The sequence below is a fragment of the Ochotona curzoniae genome, unplaced genomic scaffold, assembly GCF_017591425.1.
Source record: "Ochotona curzoniae isolate NIBS_2020 unplaced genomic scaffold, NIBS_Ocur_1.0 contig_2321, whole genome shotgun sequence".
Lineage (NCBI taxonomy): Eukaryota > Metazoa > Chordata > Mammalia > Lagomorpha > Ochotonidae > Ochotona > Ochotona curzoniae.
Genome location: NW_024465421.1, coordinates 8,055,008 through 8,074,523, shown reverse-complemented (window position 1 = coordinate 8,074,523; position 19,516 = coordinate 8,055,008). Strand labels below are relative to the sequence as shown.

General features: G+C 54.9%; 2 protein-coding genes across 3 annotated transcripts; one reads left to right on the top strand and one right to left on the bottom strand.

The window, feature by feature from the left end:
* Window positions 1-1,677: 1,677 nt before the first annotated feature.
* On the bottom strand, window positions 1,678-8,396 carry TRIM72 (tripartite motif containing 72). Its single transcript, XM_040973844.1, has 6 exons — window positions 8,006-8,396; window positions 4,155-4,250; window positions 3,823-4,053; window positions 3,453-3,475; window positions 2,687-2,805; window positions 1,678-2,267 (listed from the first exon to the last, which is right to left on the bottom strand). The coding sequence occupies exons 1-6, from the start codon at window positions 8,393-8,395 to the stop codon at window positions 1,693-1,695; spliced, it is 1,434 nt and encodes a 477-aa protein (XP_040829778.1). The 5' UTR covers window position 8,396; the 3' UTR covers window positions 1,678-1,692.
* A 7,896-nt stretch (window positions 8,397-16,292) lies between these two features.
* LOC121151972 (apoptosis-associated speck-like protein containing a CARD) lies at window positions 16,293-17,598 on the top strand. Of its 2 annotated transcripts, XM_040973842.1 has the most exons (3): window positions 16,293-16,674; window positions 16,945-16,989; window positions 17,272-17,598. In XM_040973842.1, the coding sequence occupies exons 1-3, from the start codon at window positions 16,374-16,376 to the stop codon at window positions 17,526-17,528; spliced, it is 603 nt and encodes a 200-aa protein (XP_040829776.1). In that variant the 5' UTR covers window positions 16,293-16,373; the 3' UTR covers window positions 17,529-17,598. The 2 variants fall into 2 exon arrangements, with proteins under 2 accessions (XP_040829776.1, XP_040829777.1); XM_040973843.1 differs by lacking the exon at window positions 16,945-16,989 and having other exon boundaries at window positions 16,293-16,662.
* The last annotated feature ends 1,918 nt before the right edge of the window (window positions 17,599-19,516 follow it).

Below are 19,516 nucleotides of genomic sequence, written 5' to 3'. Positions count from 1 at the left end.
CAGTTAATAATAAATTTTAAAAGCAAAGGAAAAAAAAAAAAGCCTTGTTCCCTGACTCCTATCTCAGCACCTGCAGCTCCAGCATACCAACTTCCTGGGGCTCCTGGGACTCTGCCACCTGCTTCTAGCGCCCATGACCTACATGCCAGGTGTGGACAGGTCTGTAACAAAGATGAACATTACGTGCCTGCCGGTCTAGAGCAGAGAGCAACCACCGGCTCTCTTGTGAGGCCTAGAAGGGCAAAAGAAAAGTGGTTAGGGGAGGAGAAAACCTGAAGGATAGGAGGGAGGCAGAGGGCCCAGGCAGGCAGAGCTGTGTGACCGCAGGAGCCGCAAGTCAGGATGAAGAGGCCGGAGCGCACAGGCGCTGGCAGGCCAAGCCCAAACCCCAAGGCCTCCCTCTGTAGAGCTTCAGGATGTTGCGGAACGGGGCTGGCGGCTGCGAGTCAGTTTGGTCAAGACTGAAAGTTAAAGGGACAAGAAAGAGGCCACCCCTGGCAACTGGGCATTTACCCCACCAAGGCAGACTTAAAGAGGAAGGAGTCCAAATACAATCATTTTTATTCACGATGATTGATCACCATCTATTCTCATGTAACACTTGATTTCCTAGCACACAGAAGATTCTACGATGAAGCTGCTCTAACAGGGGGTTCTCTCAGGGGCCTTCACTCCTTAGCTGGGTCTTCAGGTCCTTCCAGTCCCCAACTTTCTTTCACTTGGTTAAGCCCAGGTGAAACATCCCCCCCTCCCCAGAAAAATCCCACACTGATACCAGCTAGTAGGGGATCCCCAGTGCTTCCACATGCTGGCCTCAGCAGCAGCCCCAGCACCAGGCATCAACCTCCCGCAGGTGGGAAGGTTAGCAGCCCCCATTGTCACCCCCTGAGTCCCTTAAGGTTTCTCCTGCAAGGAAGGAGGACTCTTCAGTGGTGCCTCCAGGGTTCAACACTTGGGTCTCAAGTGAAAACAGAACACAGTGTCCTGGGGGCTGCGGGGGTGCCCTCCACCTGCCACAGCAGCAGGGTCCAAAGCACAGTTAGCCTCAGGTACCTGCTCTTGGCTGGAAAGTTGGGGACTTCCTAACCTCCAAGAACCCGTGGCAAACAGTCCAGAGGCAAAGGTGGGCGAGTGGCTCTGCATCTCCATCCACAGCCCTGTCGGCCTAAGCAGCGAGGGGAAGAGAGGAGGGGCAGAGAGCAGTCAGTGGATGCCCCAGCGCGGCCCTGCTTGTGCCAGTGGCCTTCCAGGCACCTGGAAACACACTAGGTGCCAATGTTCACAAACTGTGCCGGTAACTGGAACTGAAATGCTCAGGTTGGAGAACTATAAAGGGGGAAACCTTTTGAAGCACCGGCCTGGACTCTGGCCCCAAGCCTCAAAGGGGGAAGAGGGAGGAGAGGGGAAGGTGAGGTTGAATTATCATCCTCAATCCTTCCCAAACCTGGTTTCTTCTCCCTACGTCCCTCACCTTGAGCTTCTGGAACCCTTATGCTTCCTCCATCCCTGACCTTGACCTCTCTTTCCTACCAAATGACCCCAACACTCTCCCCAGCCTGTCTCCTGCCCCATACCAACACCTACCCTTCTCAGAACTGTCCCCAAGCCCCCTCGGGCTCTGTGTTCAGCCCCAGCCAACCTCCCCATACCCCACCCGGGATCCAACCCCGTCCTGGGCACTGCCCTCTTCCCTCAGGCTTCCTGGCCCTCGCGCCCCACGAGCAGCAGCGGCTGCGCATTCTTGCCCTTGTCATGCCAGCACACATCGAAGAAGGGGTACACGGGCCCCGGCAGGCGCTCGTGGAAGGCAAAGAGCAGCTCGAGTGCGTCGGCGTTGCTGGCGTCGTAGAAGGCGAGGACGCCATCGGCGAAGCTAAGGTAGAGGCCTAGACGCGTGGGCCGCCGCTCCTGGGCGCGCAGCGCGCGCGGTTCCTTGGCCTCCACGTGCGCCTCCAGGGTCTTGCCGTCGCGCAGCCCCAGCAGCCACAGACCCTGCGAGGGCACGGCGTGCAGGCGGCCCCGGCGGCTGGCCTCGGCTGCCATCACGCCCAGTGCCCAGCGCGGCTTGTCGCCCACCTCCACCTCCCAATAGTGCTCGCCATCCGCCAGCAGCTGCTGCGCCACGACGGCCACCGCCTTGTCGAACTGGCGTGGGTCCTCCCCGGCAGGCGGTGCCTTCTGCTCCGAGCACTCCACCCGGCGACCAGAGGGTGACACCACTAAGCTCGGGTGCGCTGAGCTTTGGTCAAAAGTCAGCTCCTCCAATTCTGCCAAGGACACAAAGTCAGGGCCTGCGCCTTCCAAGAGCTCCTCCCCCAACCAACCGCTCCCCCCTGCCAGGGGTCTCAAGAGCATCCCAGGGTGAGCCCCCTGGCTGCTTAGTACCCACTCCTCTCTGAGCTTTTGGGTACAAATGGAGGACCAGGAGGGTTGTGGACAGAACAAGAAGGGCAGGACTTGACCAGGGGTCACACAACGGGTCAGCAGCTCAGATCCAGGCCCTTGTCCCCCACCTGCTGAGGGGACTCTGTCCCCTACTGCACAGGCTCAGAGACCCTTCCCAGCATAGAGTAAGGGGGTCACCAGGGAAAACAAGCAGTGGAACCTTCATCCTTCCCAACTGAGATCAGGGGGCCTCATGCAGGCAAGGACACACAGCCCCCCGCAAGCCAGCCCCTCCCAGTACCTGGCATCAGAGCTCGGAACATCTTCCTCCACACCTGGAACTTGAAGTCATCTGAAATGACAGGCAGCTGGATGTCCAGTCGGGCAGGCAGGGGTGACTCCGCCATGGTCTTTTGTAGTCTGAGGGTGGGGATGGGAGGGAGGTGTCTGTGAACAGGGAGGAAGGACCCCCACACACACCAAGATGGGAGGATGAGGGGCTCAGTTTGGGATGTGCCTGCATCACATTAGGGTTTTATGTTTGGGAAGATGGGACAGCTCTGGTCAGATGGAGGAGGCGGTCACCAAAGTCCTCTTCTTAGAAATAGGAGCTTCTCTCCCTGCTTCTGTGTCTCTCAAATATCAAATGGATATATTTAATTAGCACCCTAATCAAGAAGAAGAAATTGCATGAATCCCTTCTGCAAGGCCCAACTTCTTCTCACCCACTTGCCTGTCTTAGCACTCGCTGATTCCGCCCTGACTCCTTCTTGGCCATTCCTCCATGGTCTAGTTCAAATGCCCACTGCTCCAGGCAGCCTCCCCTTGCTTCCCTTCCCTCCCCAGCAGCACCAGACACACAATTATGCCCTCATCCCTGCCCACATCAGCCTCACAGTGCCAGTCTTGGAGGTCCCAGGGGGTAGAGCCCAGGTCTACCTCATTTCTACAGTGATGGTTAAGTGTAGGGATATGGTGGCAGGCTATGTGTGAGCCCCCAAGGGTGTACCAGCTGGGGTAGGAGACTGGGGCAGGTGGTGCAAAAGGACAGGGCCAGTTGCTCTTACCTGCTGGTCACCAGGCAGTATTTCTGCAGAGAGAGAGAGAGAGAGAGAAGGAAGATGAGGGACCCCTCAAGACTTCTGATGGGGTGGATGATCAGACATCCCAAAGTCAAGGTTAGCACTTTGCCTTTGCTTTCCTGTTAGAAGGTTGTCCTGACAAACACAGGCTCCTTCCATATCTGACAGGAGCAGTGCCTGCTGGTGCTTGCCTTGGCCAGTGACCAAACCAAAATAGCACAACACTCTGAGGCCTGAGCTCATGGCCATGTGTCTGGGTGGCAGGGCCCCCATGTGACATTGGGATGAGGCCCCCCTGCCTCAAGGGGCCTGAACCGTGGTGAGGTGCCGGGAGGCCAGGCCATCACTCACTCACCATGAGGAACTCAGTCTGTGGCTTGTCAGCCACCTCCTCCAGCACCTTCTCCATCTGCCGCAGCTGCTCCAGGTATGAGTTTAGGCCACCCAGCTCCCGCCGCAAGGCCAGGCCAGCCTCAGCCCGCACACGCTCTGCCTCACGCTCCAGTGAGCTCTCCAGGGCTGCCAGAAACAGCCGCATCTTGCCTAGCTGCTCCCCCACGGCTCCCCGGAACTGCCGCACTGTCTCCTAGGCAGAGAGGGAAAACGGGGAAACGCACTTGGCTTAGGGTGACAGGAAGGGGCGATGGGAACCCTGCACCTTGGGATCTGCCCCTCCAAGCCCCTTACCTCCACCTCTGCGAGCTGGTGTTCCAGCGTGGCCACGCTCTTCTCCTTACGCATGCATGCCTCCTGTAGCTGCAGCTTCTGCTGGGGGAGCTGCGACTGGGAGTGGGACATACAAAAGTGATGGAGAGACCCCACCCCAAAGCCACGCCTCTGCCCCCACTCAGCTCTGCCTTGGTGCCAGCTCCTCCAGCCATCTGCCCATTCCCAAACCAACTAGCCCACCCACCCCACTACGGGACTTAGTCAGGACTGGTTTTATGGTTAGCGGTGCTTTCCCTTCCCAGTATCTGACTGAACACATCCATGGCCCTTGCTTGTTTTGGTCACTGCTGCTCAGCAGTCAGCCCAGGTCTTAAGAAGACTCACACTGTGTGCACCTGCTTTCCCAAACATCTCACACAGCTGCACACACAGCAGATGTATAGGAGTGAAGGAAGGATGTTGGATGGAAGAAATGCCACCTCCAAGAGTGGCACCATGGCCCAGTGGCTAAAGTCCTCGCCTTGAACGTGCTGGGATTCCATATGGGTGCCGGTTCTACTCCTAGCAACCCTGCTTCCATCCAGCTCCCTGCTTGTGGCCTGGGAGGACGGCCCAAAACCTTGGGACCCTGCACCCGTATGGGAGACCGAGAAGAGTTCCTGGATCCTGGCTTTGGTTTGGCTCAGCTCCAGCTGTTACGGTTGCTTGGGGAGTAAATCATTGGACAGAAGATATTCTTCTCTGTCTCTCCTCCTCTCTGTATATCTGACTGTGAAATAAAATTTAAATCTTTCAAAAAAGAAAAGAAAAATGCCACCTTCCCAAGTCTTATGCAAAACCAAGGCTCCAGGGCCCATGCAGTAGCCTGCTGTCTAAAGTCCTCTTCCGTGCATGCTCCAGGATCTCATATGGGCACCGGTTCATGTCTCAGCTGCTCTACTTCCCATCTAGCTCCCTGCTTGTGGAACCCTGCACCTGCATGGGAGACCCAGACGAGGCTCCTGGCTCCTGGCTCCTGGCTTCAGATCGGCTCAGCTCTGGCCATTGTAGCCACTTGGGGAGTGAGCCAGTGGATGGAAGATCTTTCTCTGTCTCTCCTTCTTTTTGTAAATCTGACTTTAAAATAAATAAATAAATAAATAAATAAATAAATAAATAAATAAATAAATCTTAAAAAACAAAACAAAACAACAACAAAAAAACAGGGCTCCAGCCTCAGCCTGAGCCCAGGCAGGCTCCCAGCGTGCTCCTGGGTGCTGGAGACAGGCAATGCAGGGGCCCCTGCACCCATCAGCCAAACCTTCCTGTGGACTGGATCCTAACTGAGACCTTTGAGTTTGTGGTTCCTCAAATGCAGGCCTAGGGGAGCCCCTTATGGTTCTTCAGGGGAAGTGCCTGGCCCTGGAATCAGTTTCCAGTCCTACTTCGTTAATCCCCTACCCCAACAGAGGACAAAACAAATTGATCAACTACTCCAACCAAGCGTTGGCAGTGAATATCTGGGAAGGCAGACACTCTAAGTTGGACCATGGCAGCCAGTGGATTCTGGAGAGATTTCATCACGATTGGAGTGGTGGGATCGACAACAGTACAGGACTGCTGAGTTGTCAAAACCTCTTGAGACCTTCATGGCGTAAACTTCTATTTTTCTTCCTGATGTTGATTTTGTATTGTGGCTTTTCACTTAAGGGGACGTATGATAACTGTGTAATGGAGACTATCATATCCAGATATGAGGATAAAAGCAGTATTCATCTCTACTTCCAGACAAAGATGGACTCCCAATGAAACCATTAACTGTATCTTGACAATAGGATGCTGGACTCTCTGCCATTGTCCATGCCCGTAATGATGGACATATGACTGTTTATGAAGAACAATATTATAATAATAATAATATAGGGGAACTCAGGGGGGGGGAATTGGGTTAGGGGCAAGGGAAATCCAAAGGCCTATGGAACTATATCATAAAATGATAATAACTTTTTAAAAAAAAACTTCCCTACCTCAGTTCACTCCTCACATAATGGCTCCACCACCTGCCAGCAGGAGGCTGGCACCCCCTGCCATTGACCATGGCAGGCTGGTGGCTCCAGGGTTGGGGTGGGGGCCCCTGGAGATGTAGGGGTGGCAGGAGCCAAGCCATGGGGAAGAAGCGGAGTGCCATCCTGGAGACACTGGAAAAGTTGGCCCCGGGAACTCAGAAGTTCAAGCTGAAGCTGTGGGCAGCAGCCTGTACCTCAGCTTCCAGAATGGTTCATGGTCGGGGGGGGGGGGGGGAAGGCCACTAAACACCATGGATCTCACAGGCAGGCTGATCACCTGCCACTGCAAGGACAGGAAGAGGGAGGAAGAGGCACCGTTCCCGGGGCCATGAGAGTCCCCGTTGCTCAAGAGATCCCCTTGGACTCCTGGAGTCAGATACACGGGTTCCAGACCCAACTCTCCTCCTCCTTTCTTCCTCTTTCTTTCTTTTTTTAAAGATTTATTTCTTTTTATTGGAAAGGCAGATATACAGAGAGGAGGAGAGACAGAGAGGAAGATTTTCCATCTGATGGTTCACTCCCCAAGTGAGTGTAATGGCTGGAGGTGAGCCAGTCCGAAGCCAGGAACCAGGTTCTTCCAGGTCTCCCACGTGGGTGCAGGGTCCTAAGGCTTTGGGCCGACCTCGACTGCTGTCCCAGGCCACAAGCCGGGAGCTGGGATTAGAACCAGCTACCATATGGGATCCCGGCGCATGCAAGGTGAGGGTTTTATTCACTGCTCTATTGCACCAGGCCCTTTTTTCTTCTTTCTCATCCATTCCTTTCTTTCTCCTCCACCTACCCCTCCTTTCCTCCTTTCTCCTCCCTCCCACATTGAGACCGCAGGTCCTCCCCACGTAGGGCGCACCTTCCTGGGATCCCACTGGGACCTTCAGTCAGCCTCTCCCTGAGCTCCAGGGCAGGGCAGGATGAACTGTGCCCAGCCTGGCCCCCAGAGTCCCCTTGGCCACAGGCACTGTTCCAAGTCACAAATAAAAGCAGATAAAGACAGATAAAGGGGGCCAACACTGGGAGTCCTAAGGTCATCAGGCCCTTGGAGGGCCCCTGGGTGGAATAGGCTTGTGCCTGGGCCCTGCTTGAGTGAGGCAGGATGCGGAGGAGCCCTGGTGAGGCCTGGAGCCTTGGACGGGGCCCCGAGGGCACTGTTTGCCCCCTCTGGGAGATCCGGGGTGACACCAGTCATAGGAGTTGGTGATGGCCTCTCCCCAGCGGGGACCCCTCTGCGCCTCCAGACTTCCCTGCATCTGTCGTTTTATTCTTCCGCAGCCCAGGACAGACCTTGGGGCCTGCGTAGGCACACACTCACTGGTAGCCACAAGCACTCGCCAGTGTCTCGATTTGCCACTGTGTGGGTGGCACTGGGCACGTACTCCTATGTGTGGCTCCCAGGGCGGTCAGGGCTTCAGGCCCCAATCAGAAAAATCAGTCTGTGCCTCCCGCCTCCCTCTCTTTCGCTTTGTTCTGGCAGGTGTCAGACCCACGCCGGTTGGGCAGCTGCGGAGCTGCGTGCGCCTCCGCCGAGCACTTGCTAACCATCGGGCGGCTCCTGGAGCTCAATGCCCTTTATCGTCCCAGACGAGCCGGCCGGACGGGATGGCCGGGCTGGTCCGGGCTGGTCCGGGCTGGTCCGCCAAACCGTGCGTGGGCCGCGGGCGCCGACTCGGCCGGGGATCCGGCTTTGCGCAGCGCCCACCAAGCGCGGGGCGGTGACAAACCCTGGCTGCTTCCATCCTCAAGACATGGAACCGTGCCGCGCCAGCCAGACTCCACTCCCCTCGGACCTCAACAATCGCCCCCCGACCCACCACGACCAGGGGTCCGCACCTTGAGGCGCGAGTGGGCCTCGGCAGCGGGCAGCAGGCGGTGGCCACGGTGCGACCCGAGCGAGGCGCACACGCCGCACACGAGCACACGGTCCTGCTCGCAGTAGATGCTCAGTGGGTCCAGGTGCTCCTCGCAGTGGCCCTGTGGCACCTGCGCCAGTCCCTCCACCAAGCGCGCCAGCTGCAGGTTGGTGCTGAGCGCCTGCGGCCGCGTGGGCGCCTGGCAGCAGGGACAGTTCACGGTACCGTCAGCCGCCGGCTCCCCGGCCACACGGGTCAGGCACGAGCGGCAGAAGCTGTGTCCGCACTCGGCCGTCACGGGCGCATCGAACAGCTGCAGGCACAGCGGGCAGGACAGCTCCTGGTGCAGGAGGCCGGGCGCGGCCGACATGGCGGGCCTGGTGGGGAGGAAGGAGACCCTCAGAGCGGGGCTCCACCATAGCAGGGTGGGGAGCAGTGGTCGCACAGGTATTAGCAGTGAAGAACCTAGGTGTTTTCTGTTTTGTGAGTCCTGCCTTCATTGCTTGGCTGGGGGCTGTGTGAACTCCAGCCCTGGTAGTCTATGGGACACCCGGCAGGACCCTGGTGTTAGGTAAGATTCACCGCCCTATAGCTCATCCGTTTGTGCCTTTTGAAAGTTGCCTGCTTCAAACCCACCAATAGAAGCCTGCCAACTTGCTCTTTTTGAAAATTAGCCGTTAAAACGGACCAATCAAGACTGTACGATTATATGGAATTGTCCTGAAATGTATAAGGACCCTGTGCTGCTCGACCTCGGCCCTCCTCTTTTTCCCCACCCTGTTGATCCTGCAGCAGCCTCGGCTGCAGCTGCCCCTCCCCCGCCCAGCCTGCTGGCCTGGGGGAGGTGGCCCGAAGACCTAGGTTAACCTGAATAAACTGTCCTTTATTCTTAGCATCATCTTCAGACTCAATGATTTTCTGGGGATCTAAAAATCCGGCACAACAGCAGTAGCAGCGTTAAGTCCAATATTGGAAGGGGCTCTGGTTTTAGCCAAGGCAGCTTCCACTGCAGGTCTCAAACGAAGTCCACCAGGCCCCGTCTACCCCAGTTCCTAAACAACACCCAGGTTTCACTCTCCCACTCACTGCCCTGCCCCCTCCCCAGGAGGAGACTTTTAACCCAAGGCCTGGGCCTCAGCTCCAGCCTTTAGTGCTCCACAGCCCCCATTCCCAGTTCTCCAACAACCCCAGCCCTCCCCTCTCTCTCCCCCTCCCTTCCCCTCCCCCACCTCCATGCCCTGGAGACTCACAGCTCTGGTCGGATATCTGGGACCAAAAGGGACAGTGGGGAAGAGCAGTCAGGGTCAGGCCTAACTGTGGTGGGGGCAACGCTGTGTCCAACGAGCCACAAGAGAGGTTCAGCGCAGGCACAGGAGCCTCACCGGGCTGCTGGCAGCGAACAGCGTGGGTGATGGCAGGCAGTGACCAGGACAGACCCTCCGCTCTTGAGCCAAAGCCCCCAGGCTATATTTAACTGCTCCCCCCCCCTCCCCTCCCAGAACTTCTGGAAACTGTTCTAAAAGTGAAGGCTGAGTAGCAGCCCAGCAGGCGTCACATGTCAAGGCCACCTGTCCTGCCCGTCTGCCCAGCCTGAAGCCTAAGCTTCAGCCCAGCCACAAGCAGAGCCTCTCAGGCCACACGGGAGACAGAACATGGGGGGGGGGGGATCTCCCCCTTCGCTCTCACTCCTCCCTCCCTCCCTTCCCAGTCCCTGCCTTCCTCCCTCCCCAGCTTGTCACCCACTCACTTTCCAAACTGATGGCACATCATGGGGACAGGAATGTCCCCACCCACAGCAGAGCAGGACTGCACCCCATCCTCAACCCTGGGGCAGGCTCTGGGAGGATGAATAACAGGCAGTCATGGGCCCAAGGCTGAGAGCCAGGCCAGCTGTCCTTTGTGAACCCCAGAGGGCCCCTGGGAGGGCCACAGGAAGGAATGGATCTGTCTGCCTGAAGAAAAAAGAAGGAAGCTGACTCCTCCACTCTAACACGATAGGAGGTCAAAAAATTGCCCAAGAGCCAGACAATTCCTCACAGCTTTTTTTTCTTTTAAAGATTTATTTATTTTTGTTGCAAAGTCAGATACACAGAGAGGAGGAGAGACAGAGAGGAAAATCTTCTGTCTGATGATTCACTCCGTGAGTGACCACAATGGCTGGAGCTGCGCCGAGCCAAAGCCAGGAGCCAGAAGCCTCTTCTGGGTCTCCCATGTTGGTGCAAGGTCCCAAAGCTTTGGACCATCCTCAACTGCTTTCCCAGGCCACAAGCAGGGAGATGGATAGGAAGTGGAACTACCGGGATTAGAACTGGCGCCTGTATGGGATGCCAGTTCATTCAAGGAACGGACTTTAGCCAGTAGGCTACTGCGCCGGGCCCAGTTCCTCACAGCTTTTAGACAAATCTTATCCCCAAGTTCCAGGGCTCACTGTGCCTTCTGGAAGGTTCCGGAAGACACTACTCCAGGTGAGATCTTGTGGACTGGACTAATCACTAAATGTTGACAGATCCAGCATTCATCTCAGCCAGCCAGTGCTCTCTACTGGGGCACAGAGCGATCCTGGCAAGTCGTAGTCTCCGCTTCTCATCGTCTCTAAGTTTCTGGTTTCTTTGCTGCCATCTTTAGAGAGCTTATTTGAAAGGCAGAGTTAGAGACAGATCTCACATTCATCGGTTCACCCCCTAAATGGCCACAATAGCTGGGACTGGGCCAGGGAGCCTACACCCCCACCCAGGTCCCACCAGGCCTCCAAGCCGCCTTCCCCGCTTCCTCAGCTGCATGAACAGGGGCCTGAATCAGAAGCGGAGCAATCGGAGAATCAAGATGGCGGAATAGGGTAAGGACACGTTTAAACGGACAGAAAATATTTAATCAGGATGAAGCAGAGAGGACACATTCCAGGAAATGAGAGAGGACAGAAAAACAGCAGAGGGGTACCTGGAGACTGACAGACACAGGAAAGCAGCGGACACAATGGTGTGGTGTTGCAGTGACTGATACCCCAGCGGCATTCAGTAATGGCGATCTGAACTCCACCAGCAGCCGGAACTCCACCAGCAACCAGGTGGGAAGGGACTTTCCCTGGGCGCTTGGGAGGTGAACCCAGACAAAGAACCGTCCATCCTGCTGATCCATTTGATTTGACCAGGAGCAGAGACAGAGCAGCAGATCACAGACGGGCAGTGCAAGAACAGGGTGGATTTCACAGCTCAATCAGTCTACTAGCGCTGAATTGGGCGCCATTTTGCATAAGGAGGCAAAAAGCAAGGGAAAGGACTGAGCATGCGCTGAGCTGGGAGTGAACTCATTTCTGACTCAGTGAACTGCATCAACGTGGAACGCTACAGGTTCCACCCAAGACAGGTCTGGGTAGCCCTCAGATCTGACGGCCAGCAGATCAAGAACTGTAGTAGTGGTACATCAGGCGCCATTTTGCACACTGTGGCAAAAGCTTTAGCCCTGCAGGGGACAACAGTGAACTGCGCATGTGCTGAGCTTGTGAGAACTCACTGAGTTCCGTGGATTGCACTGGTCCTGCAGGAAAATAATACCAACTGTGGCATTGTACGAGTCAAAACAGGTTCGTGTGGCACCCAGACCTAACATCCAACAGGTTCTGGCAAGATCAGTGCCACCTACAACCTAATTATATAGGACACCTGGTGTCTCCCGATTCCTGAGATCTGCTCCAACCAGAAGTGCGAGAAAGGTTGCAGAGACAATGGCGCAGCCTCAGTACGCAGAATGGTGCAGAATGGTGAGCCAGGAGCTGGGGCTACAGAGTTCTTGATGGAAATCTAACATAAGAACCCAGACCTGGAACTCGCTGGAGGGAGTGGCACAAGTGACTGCAAGCAAAGAGTTGTGTACCAACTGCAATAAGTAAAATCGCACTGTACCACAGTGCCAACCTCAAAAGCTGAGTTGAGACTTTCTGTGGGGTTTCATTGGATGGCAAGTTGGAGTTGAAGATTCATCCGTAAGCGTCAAGTATTCAGGAGAGGGATTCACTGCAGGTAGGCCAGGTCTGGGTTGGCCCCTTGCAAGGACTGCTGATTTCAGGACAAGACAAGAAGGAACTGGAAGACAGGGTGAGGCACAAGGGTTACTGAGCCCAGCTCTACTTTCTCAAGGTCCCTGGGGACCACGGAGGTGAAGAAGGCTCAGACACACACTGGTCCTGAGCAAGGAGCTTCAGCTTCTCAGAAGCTGGGCAAGTAAGTCCTTGTGAGGGAACATAAGTCCTTGTGTTAGCCACGGAGTGGGAGAAGGCAGACGTCACCCAGGCAGGGCTGCCAAAGGCACGGCGCCAAGCGCTGCCATCATGCATTCCTGCTGGGGAGTGTACTTTTCTGGGCTCCTAACTGGCAGCTACAATGCAAAGAGGAGGGAGGAAGACCACAGCACCAGGCGTGCAGAGCAGTCCTGGACATTAGGCCAGATAATAGGCTCAGTAAACAGGACCCCCGGGGGCTTCCAAGGCCACAACAGCCACTGGGGGGTTCAAAGCCTGCCTCTGCTGGTCCTTGTTGGGAGACCACACCCAAGTCACTTATCCTGTTTTTCTCATACACAAAATGGAAGTCACATGAAGATTGCTATCAAGATGACCAGCTTGTCTTAAGGATTCAACGGTTCTGGGACAGCTTTCAGAATGATGCCCGCCCAAAGAAAAAATTCCGGTAACATTGGCTCTTGAAATTACTGTAATGTTATCAGCTAAATAAACCCTGCCTCTAGCACTATAAGGGAGCTAACATCACCCATGTCACAGGGAGAGAAACTGAAACTCAGCTTTCTTTTTTTAGGATTTATTTATTTTTATCAGAGAGTTATAGAGAGAAGGAGATATAGAAAGATCTGGTTAACTCCTCAAATAGCCATCACAGACCAGACCTGAGCCAATCCAAAACCAGGAGCTTCCTCTAGGTCCCCCACCCAGGTTCAGGATCCCAAAGCTTTGGGCCGTCCTTGACTGCTTTCCCAGGCCACAGGCAGGGAGCTGGATGGGAAGCGGGGCAGCCAGGACATGAACCAGTTGGTGCCCACATGGGATCCTGGTACATGCAAAGCAAGGATTTAGCCACTACGTCATCACTCCAGACCCATGGATTCCAAATTATTTCCAAAAATATATATATTTATTTCTTAAACCCATTTTTCTTTGAGCTTTACTTTTTAAAAAGATTTATTTTATTTGACAGAGATAAACAAAGAAAGGGCGCGGTAGATATTCTGTCTGCTTGTTCACTCTTCAATTGCTGCAACGGTCAAAGGTAGACTTGTCTGATCCTAGGAGCCAGGAGTTTCTTCCGCCCCATGACAGAAGGCCAGGAGATCTCCCACATGGGTGCAGGTTCCCAAGGCTTTGGGCCATCCTCCACTGCTCTCCCAGGTCACAAGCTGGATGGGAAATGGAGCAGTCAGAACATGAACCGATGCCTATACAGGACCTGGCACTTGCAAAATGAGGATTTAGCCATTGAGCCATTATGCCAAGCCCATCAGAGACTTTTTTAAAAAAGATTTTTGTTTTTTATTGGAAAGGCAAATATACAGAGAGGAGGGGAGAGAGAAAGGAAGATCTTATGTCCGCTGATTCACTCCCCAGGTGACAACTACAGTCGATGCTGAGCTAGTCTGAAGCCAGAAGCCAGAAGCTTTTTACAGGACTCCCACGCGGGTGCAGGGTCCCAAGGCTATGGGTCAGCCTTGAATGCTCTCCCAGATCACAAGCAGGGAGCTGGATGGGAAGCATGACACTGAGATATGAACCAGCACCCATATGGGATCCCGGGTGTGCAAGGTGAGGATTTTAGCCATTAGCCTGCTGTGCCAGGCCCCCTTCAGAGACTTTCAAAAGATATATATATATAGAAGGACTGGTGCTGGGCATAACAAGATACAGCTGCCTCTGGATGCTGGTTCAGGTCCTGACTGCTCCTCTTCGCTGCTAATAAGCTGGGAAAGCAGCAGAGGATGGCACAATGTCTTGGGCTCCTGCACACATACGGAAGACTTGGAAGAAGCTCCTGGCTCTATCCTGGCCCTGCTCTAGTCATTGTGGCCATTTGGGTGCTTTCTCTTTCTCTCTCTTTCTCTCTCTCCATCACTACCTGCAACTCTGCCTTTCCAAAATGTTTATCTTTCACTGCTTTCCCAGACCATAAGCAGGGAACTGGATTAGAAATGGGGGGCCCAGCGGTGTGGCCTAGTGGCTAAAGTCCTCACCTTGAACATGCCGGGATCCCATATGGGCGCCAGTTCTAATCCAGGCAGCTCCACTTCCCATCCAGCTCCCTGCTTGTGGCCTGGGAAAGCAGTTGAGGATGGCCCAAAGCTTTGGGAGCCTGCACCCATGTGGGAGACCCGGAAGAAGTTCCTGGTTCCCGGCTCCAGATCGGCGTAGCACTGGCTGTTGCGCTCACTTGGGGAGTGAATCATCGGACAGAAGATCTTCCTGTCTGTCTCTCCTCCTCTCTGTATATCTGACTTTGTAATAAAAAATAATCTAAAAAAAAAAAAAAAAGAAGAAGTGGGGCAGCCAGGACCTGAACCAGCCCCTATATGGATGGAATGCCAGCACTTCAGGTTGTAATTTAACCCATTGTGTTATAACACCTGCCCCAGGCCCAGAGACCCACCAGTGACCAAGCACTTAGCATATGTCAGATCAGCTTTAAGCACTTCGAAATTCTCAACTCATTTAGGTCCATGGCAACAGGGACCTCCCAAGGACACCGTGAAGAGGTTCAATGACCCTCCCCGCCTCTTGTTGCATGGGAGCCGGAGACACACCCAGGTGGCATCGTCCTTCCCCCAACCCCTCTGGCTCTTGTCCAGGGGACTAGTTAAGCCAGAGCCAAAGCCTGGAGGCTCCCTCATGTCAGGAGTCAAAGTTCAGGGCCCCAAACACCTCATCCAGAACAGGTGGAAGGAGGGGAGTCACTCTCCTCAAGAGAATTCAACCTGGCCATCTGCAGCAAGCAGCAGGCTTCTTAGCACACGGCTTCCCTTGGGGTGTCCTGGCTGCAGGATCCAGACTAAGTCACACACAGCTGGCAGGCAGAGGGGACTGGGGACCAAGTCTGTGCGAGACTGACCCCCAGCAACACCTGTTTTTTTCCAGTATCCCATGCCCTTCTGTGCTAGAACATTCTGCCATCAAGCTTCTTTTACTTCTGCTGTTACTGCTACATCTGCTGCTGTCTGGACACCCTGGGTACACGGACTCGCCTGGCAATCTAAGGGCAGATGGTGGGTTTCAGGGTGCTGGCTGGAGCCAGAGCTGAGGAGACAGATGGAAATGGACTCAGCTGCACCTCTTCACTTGCTGCTGGTGACAGCCGCCAGAGTATCTCTGCGGACCTGTTTGTTCCCCTGGTCGGCAGGGAAGGGTACACAACTTCCAGGGAATTGTTGGGAAAAAAAATAGATAAGATCATGCAGGCTGGGTACCTGGCACAGTAGCGATAGTAATTAGGTATCTAATAGATTCAACACAGCCGTTTGCCCAGGTCTGTATACCTGCCAAGCCCTGCTGTAGCAGCACTAGATACGAACCAAGAAACTCGCCCAGAAAGCAGGTGAAGCCAGGAGTCAAAGTGGCTTCAAGCCCATGGGCTTCCCATTCCTGGAGCCTGAATCTCTCGGCAGCATTTTGCACATAAGGCACACCTACCTGCTACAGACACCTTCTCTTGAGCTGCGCACTGACCCACTCACTCACGACTCATTGTAGAAATATGCACTGAGCCACCGCTATGTGGCCACTGCTGTCCTGCCGACTGGCAGGGAAGCGTGGTGTAAGCCAAGGAGGGGAGCTGGTTACAACTGCTATGGGAGCTGCAAGCGAGTGCCAGATGATGATACAGCAAGGGCCCCAACAGCATGTCGGCAGGTCGTGTGAGCCCATTTCACAGACAGAGAAGCCAAGCACGCTGCTAGCCCCAGCCTGTTGGGTATCTCCTTGCTCCCAGTATGTGGCATTTGGGAACTTCACCTTTAGGGTAAGGTTTTATAACCTTTGAGAAGGGTGCCCAGATTCAGGAAAACTAGAGATCTGAGGGTTCTTCTATTATTCTAAGGTTTCAAGCGTGTCACGCCAAGGAACTCAGCATAGGTTCTTGATTCGGCCCGCCGGGACCCCTCCAAGATCAACAGGAGCACGCAGGTCCCTCCCCAAGTCCCAGTGGGCGGAGACCAAAGGGGAAGAGGAGGCCTTGGCTCCAGGAACCAGGCTGGGGCGGAGACCAGAATCTGGTGGAGTGGGGTAAGGGGAGTCCCCCGCCCCGCCCCGGAATAGACTTAAGCTCCGGTGAGAGACGGCGACCGGGGACCCCGCGGCCATGGGGAGCGGGCGCGAAGCCATCCTGGAGGCGCTGGAGGACCTGACCGAGGAAGATTTCAAAAAATTCAAGCTCAAGCTGCTGTCGGTGCCGCTGCGCGAAGGTTACGGGCGCATCCCTGGAGGGCGGCTGCGGGCTCAAGAGAAGGGCTGCATGGACCGGTTGGACCTCGCCGATAAGCTGGTCAGCTTCTACCTGGAGGAGTACGGCGCCGAGCTCACAGCGACCGTGCTGCGGGACATGGGCTTGCAAGAGACAGCCAGGCAGCTGCAGGAGCGCATGCAGAAGTGCATGCAGAAGGGTGAGCGTCCCGGGGCCCCAATTCTTGCCTCCAACACCCGCCCCACTTCCTACCACCCACACCCCTACCAGCCGTGCAGCTGAACCTGAGCTGTTACCCCACAGGCTTTTCTACTTTCTGTTCCTCCTCCTCTTCAAAAATAGTTCCTCTGTTGGGAGGGAACTTCCTGCCCTTGGTCCTGAACTTGATATTCGGACCAAGGGTACCTGCAACCCCACGGTTGGAGATTCGGTAGGCTGGGAGGGGTGATCACGTGACATCTCCTTACAGGCTCTGCAGCTGCACCGGCCAGAACCAAGCAGGCAGCCAAGCCAGGTGAGGCCTCCACGCCCAGCCCTCCTATCTGGGCCCCTCTGCAGCCCTGCCCCGCCCCTTCCCTTCCCTAGGCAGGCTGCAGTCCCATCCAGTGCAGGGCAGGGCCAAGGCCGTCCACCCACCTTCATCCACACCCTTTTCTGGGTTGGGAGCCTGGCTCACCTCACTGCTGAGTCATGCTGGGTCCCATTCAGCGAGAGCTGGGGGGGTCACAGGGATGGCCACCCGTCCACCCCCGCTGGCAGGGCAATGGCTCACCTGGTCTGCCTCCCCACCCCCTAGCACTGCACTTTGTGGACCAGCACCGAGCAGCTCTCATTGCGAGAGTCACCCACGTCGACGGGGTGCTGGATGAGCTGCACGGGAAAGTCCTGACGGAGGAGCAGTACCAGGCGGTGCGGGCTGAGACCACCAACCCAAACAAGATGAGGAAGCTCTTCAGCTTTGCTCCAGCTTGGGACGCCAACTGCAAGGAACTGCTCCTGCAGGCCCTGCAGGAACAACAGCCGTACCTGGTGGACGACCTGCAGCGCAGCTGAGACCCACACTCACCCCGTGCCCGCTACAGTCTGTTTTTTTTTTTTTTTAACACAATATATGAGAAACCAATTTGTGCCTGTGTGTATTTCCTGCTCCCAGCTCACACAGGAAAGCACGTATGTGGAGCTAGGCCACATTCCCAAAGCCGCTTCGCTGTCCCCGTGCATTGCATTCCCCAGCACTTCCTGGCTCCCCATTTGGTGACTGCATGAAGCACGGCAGGACATTAGACCCGACAAGTCCTGTGGCCTAAGAGACAGGTACAGGGGGCCTGAAGCTGGGCTCAGGAGGGAGGGGCAGACTCCTGTTTTTTCACGAAGGGGAGAAAGATCTTTCATATGCTGGTACCCTCTCCAAATGGTCACAATGGCCAGGCCCAAACTAGGAACTCAGAGTGTCTTCCAGAGATCCCACATGCACACGGGGCCCAGGCACTTGGGCAACCTTCCCAGGCAGAACTGAATCTGAAGTACAGCAGCCAGGTTGTAACCCTGCACCCATACAGGATGCTAATATCCCAGGCACCGGCCTAACTTGATACAACACTGGCCCCAAATTATGTTTTTTTTTTAAGATTTATTTTTATTGGACAGTCAGGTATACAAAGAGGAGGAGAGACCGACAGGAAGATCTGTCCGCTGATTCACTCTCCAAGCAGCTGCAATGGCTGGAGCTAGGCCAATCCAAAGCCAGGAGCCAGAAGCCTCTTACGGGTCTCCCACACGGGTGCAGGGTCCCAAAGCTTTGGACCATCCTTGACTGCTTTCCCAGACCATAAGCAGGGAGTTGGATGGGAAACAGGGCTGCCAGGATTAGAATCGGTGCCCATTTGGGACCTTGGCGCATGCAATGCGAGGACTTTAGCTCCTAGGCTATCACACCAGACTGGCCCCAAATTAAAACCTTTTTCAAAATATAGGCATACTTTCCATTCATGCATTTATTGCCCAAATTGCCAACAAAGGTCAGGCCAAAACCAGAACCCAGGGAGCCAGTGTTGTGGTACAGGTTAAGCTGCTGTGTGCAGCACCAACATCCCAATAAGGGTGCCAGTTCTAGTCCCAGCTGCTCCACTTCTTTCTTTAGTTATTTAGGGCACAGAGAGTCATGGGCTAGAGGAAAGTAAGACCATTGTTTCCACATTCTCTTTTATCCTTCCTGCATCTGAGAGAAGGGGGAAAGGGATAAAGGAAGAAGCCACACCCAGCTCCCAACCATTCCCAGGGCCCCCTAAGTGGGGCATGCTCCAAAGGCAATGCTCAAGTGGGTTTGATCGTTCAACAGTTCTGAATTGCTGCCGATCTTGCCACTCCAAGCATGATGAAATCTCTCCAGAATCCATCGACTGACATAATCCACCTTAGAGTCTTCATTTGCCCAAATTTTCACTGCCAACACATGGCTGGGGTAGTTCATCAATTTGTTCTGTCCTCAATCCTCTGTTATGGTACCAGGTGTCGTTTACAGGTTCTAATGTACCGTCATCTCCTCCATGTGCATCTGGCTATATACTGTCCACTATTTCATCTAAGCCATTGAGGAGGCCCAGTTCTGACACATGCACTCCACAGTTGGACCATGGAACCTGCAGTTCTCTCCATGGTTGGGGTTTTGAGTCCAGTGATTCAGTAGGAGGACCCGCAAAGAAACATCATCAGAGGTGATCCCAGACCCGATTCTTGTGTGCACCTGCCAATACAGAGTCTGGCACAGTCTTCTGCCCCAGTCAGCCTGCGCGCATACTGGTGGTTGCAACTGATGGATCAGTTCTATCTCCAGCCTTGTCATCTACGCAAAACAATGGGTGTTGCAGCCCAGCCCAGTCCTGCCCACCGACACTAGGCCCCATAAAACAAGTGGGAGCTGCAGCCTAGTTGGGGCGACACACAATAATGCCCAGCAGGCCTGCCCCCTGCCCTGGTTCCTGTACTTTACCAATACGTACAACAGACTGTTTCAGTCTGTCCCACATCCCATTCAGCTCTCA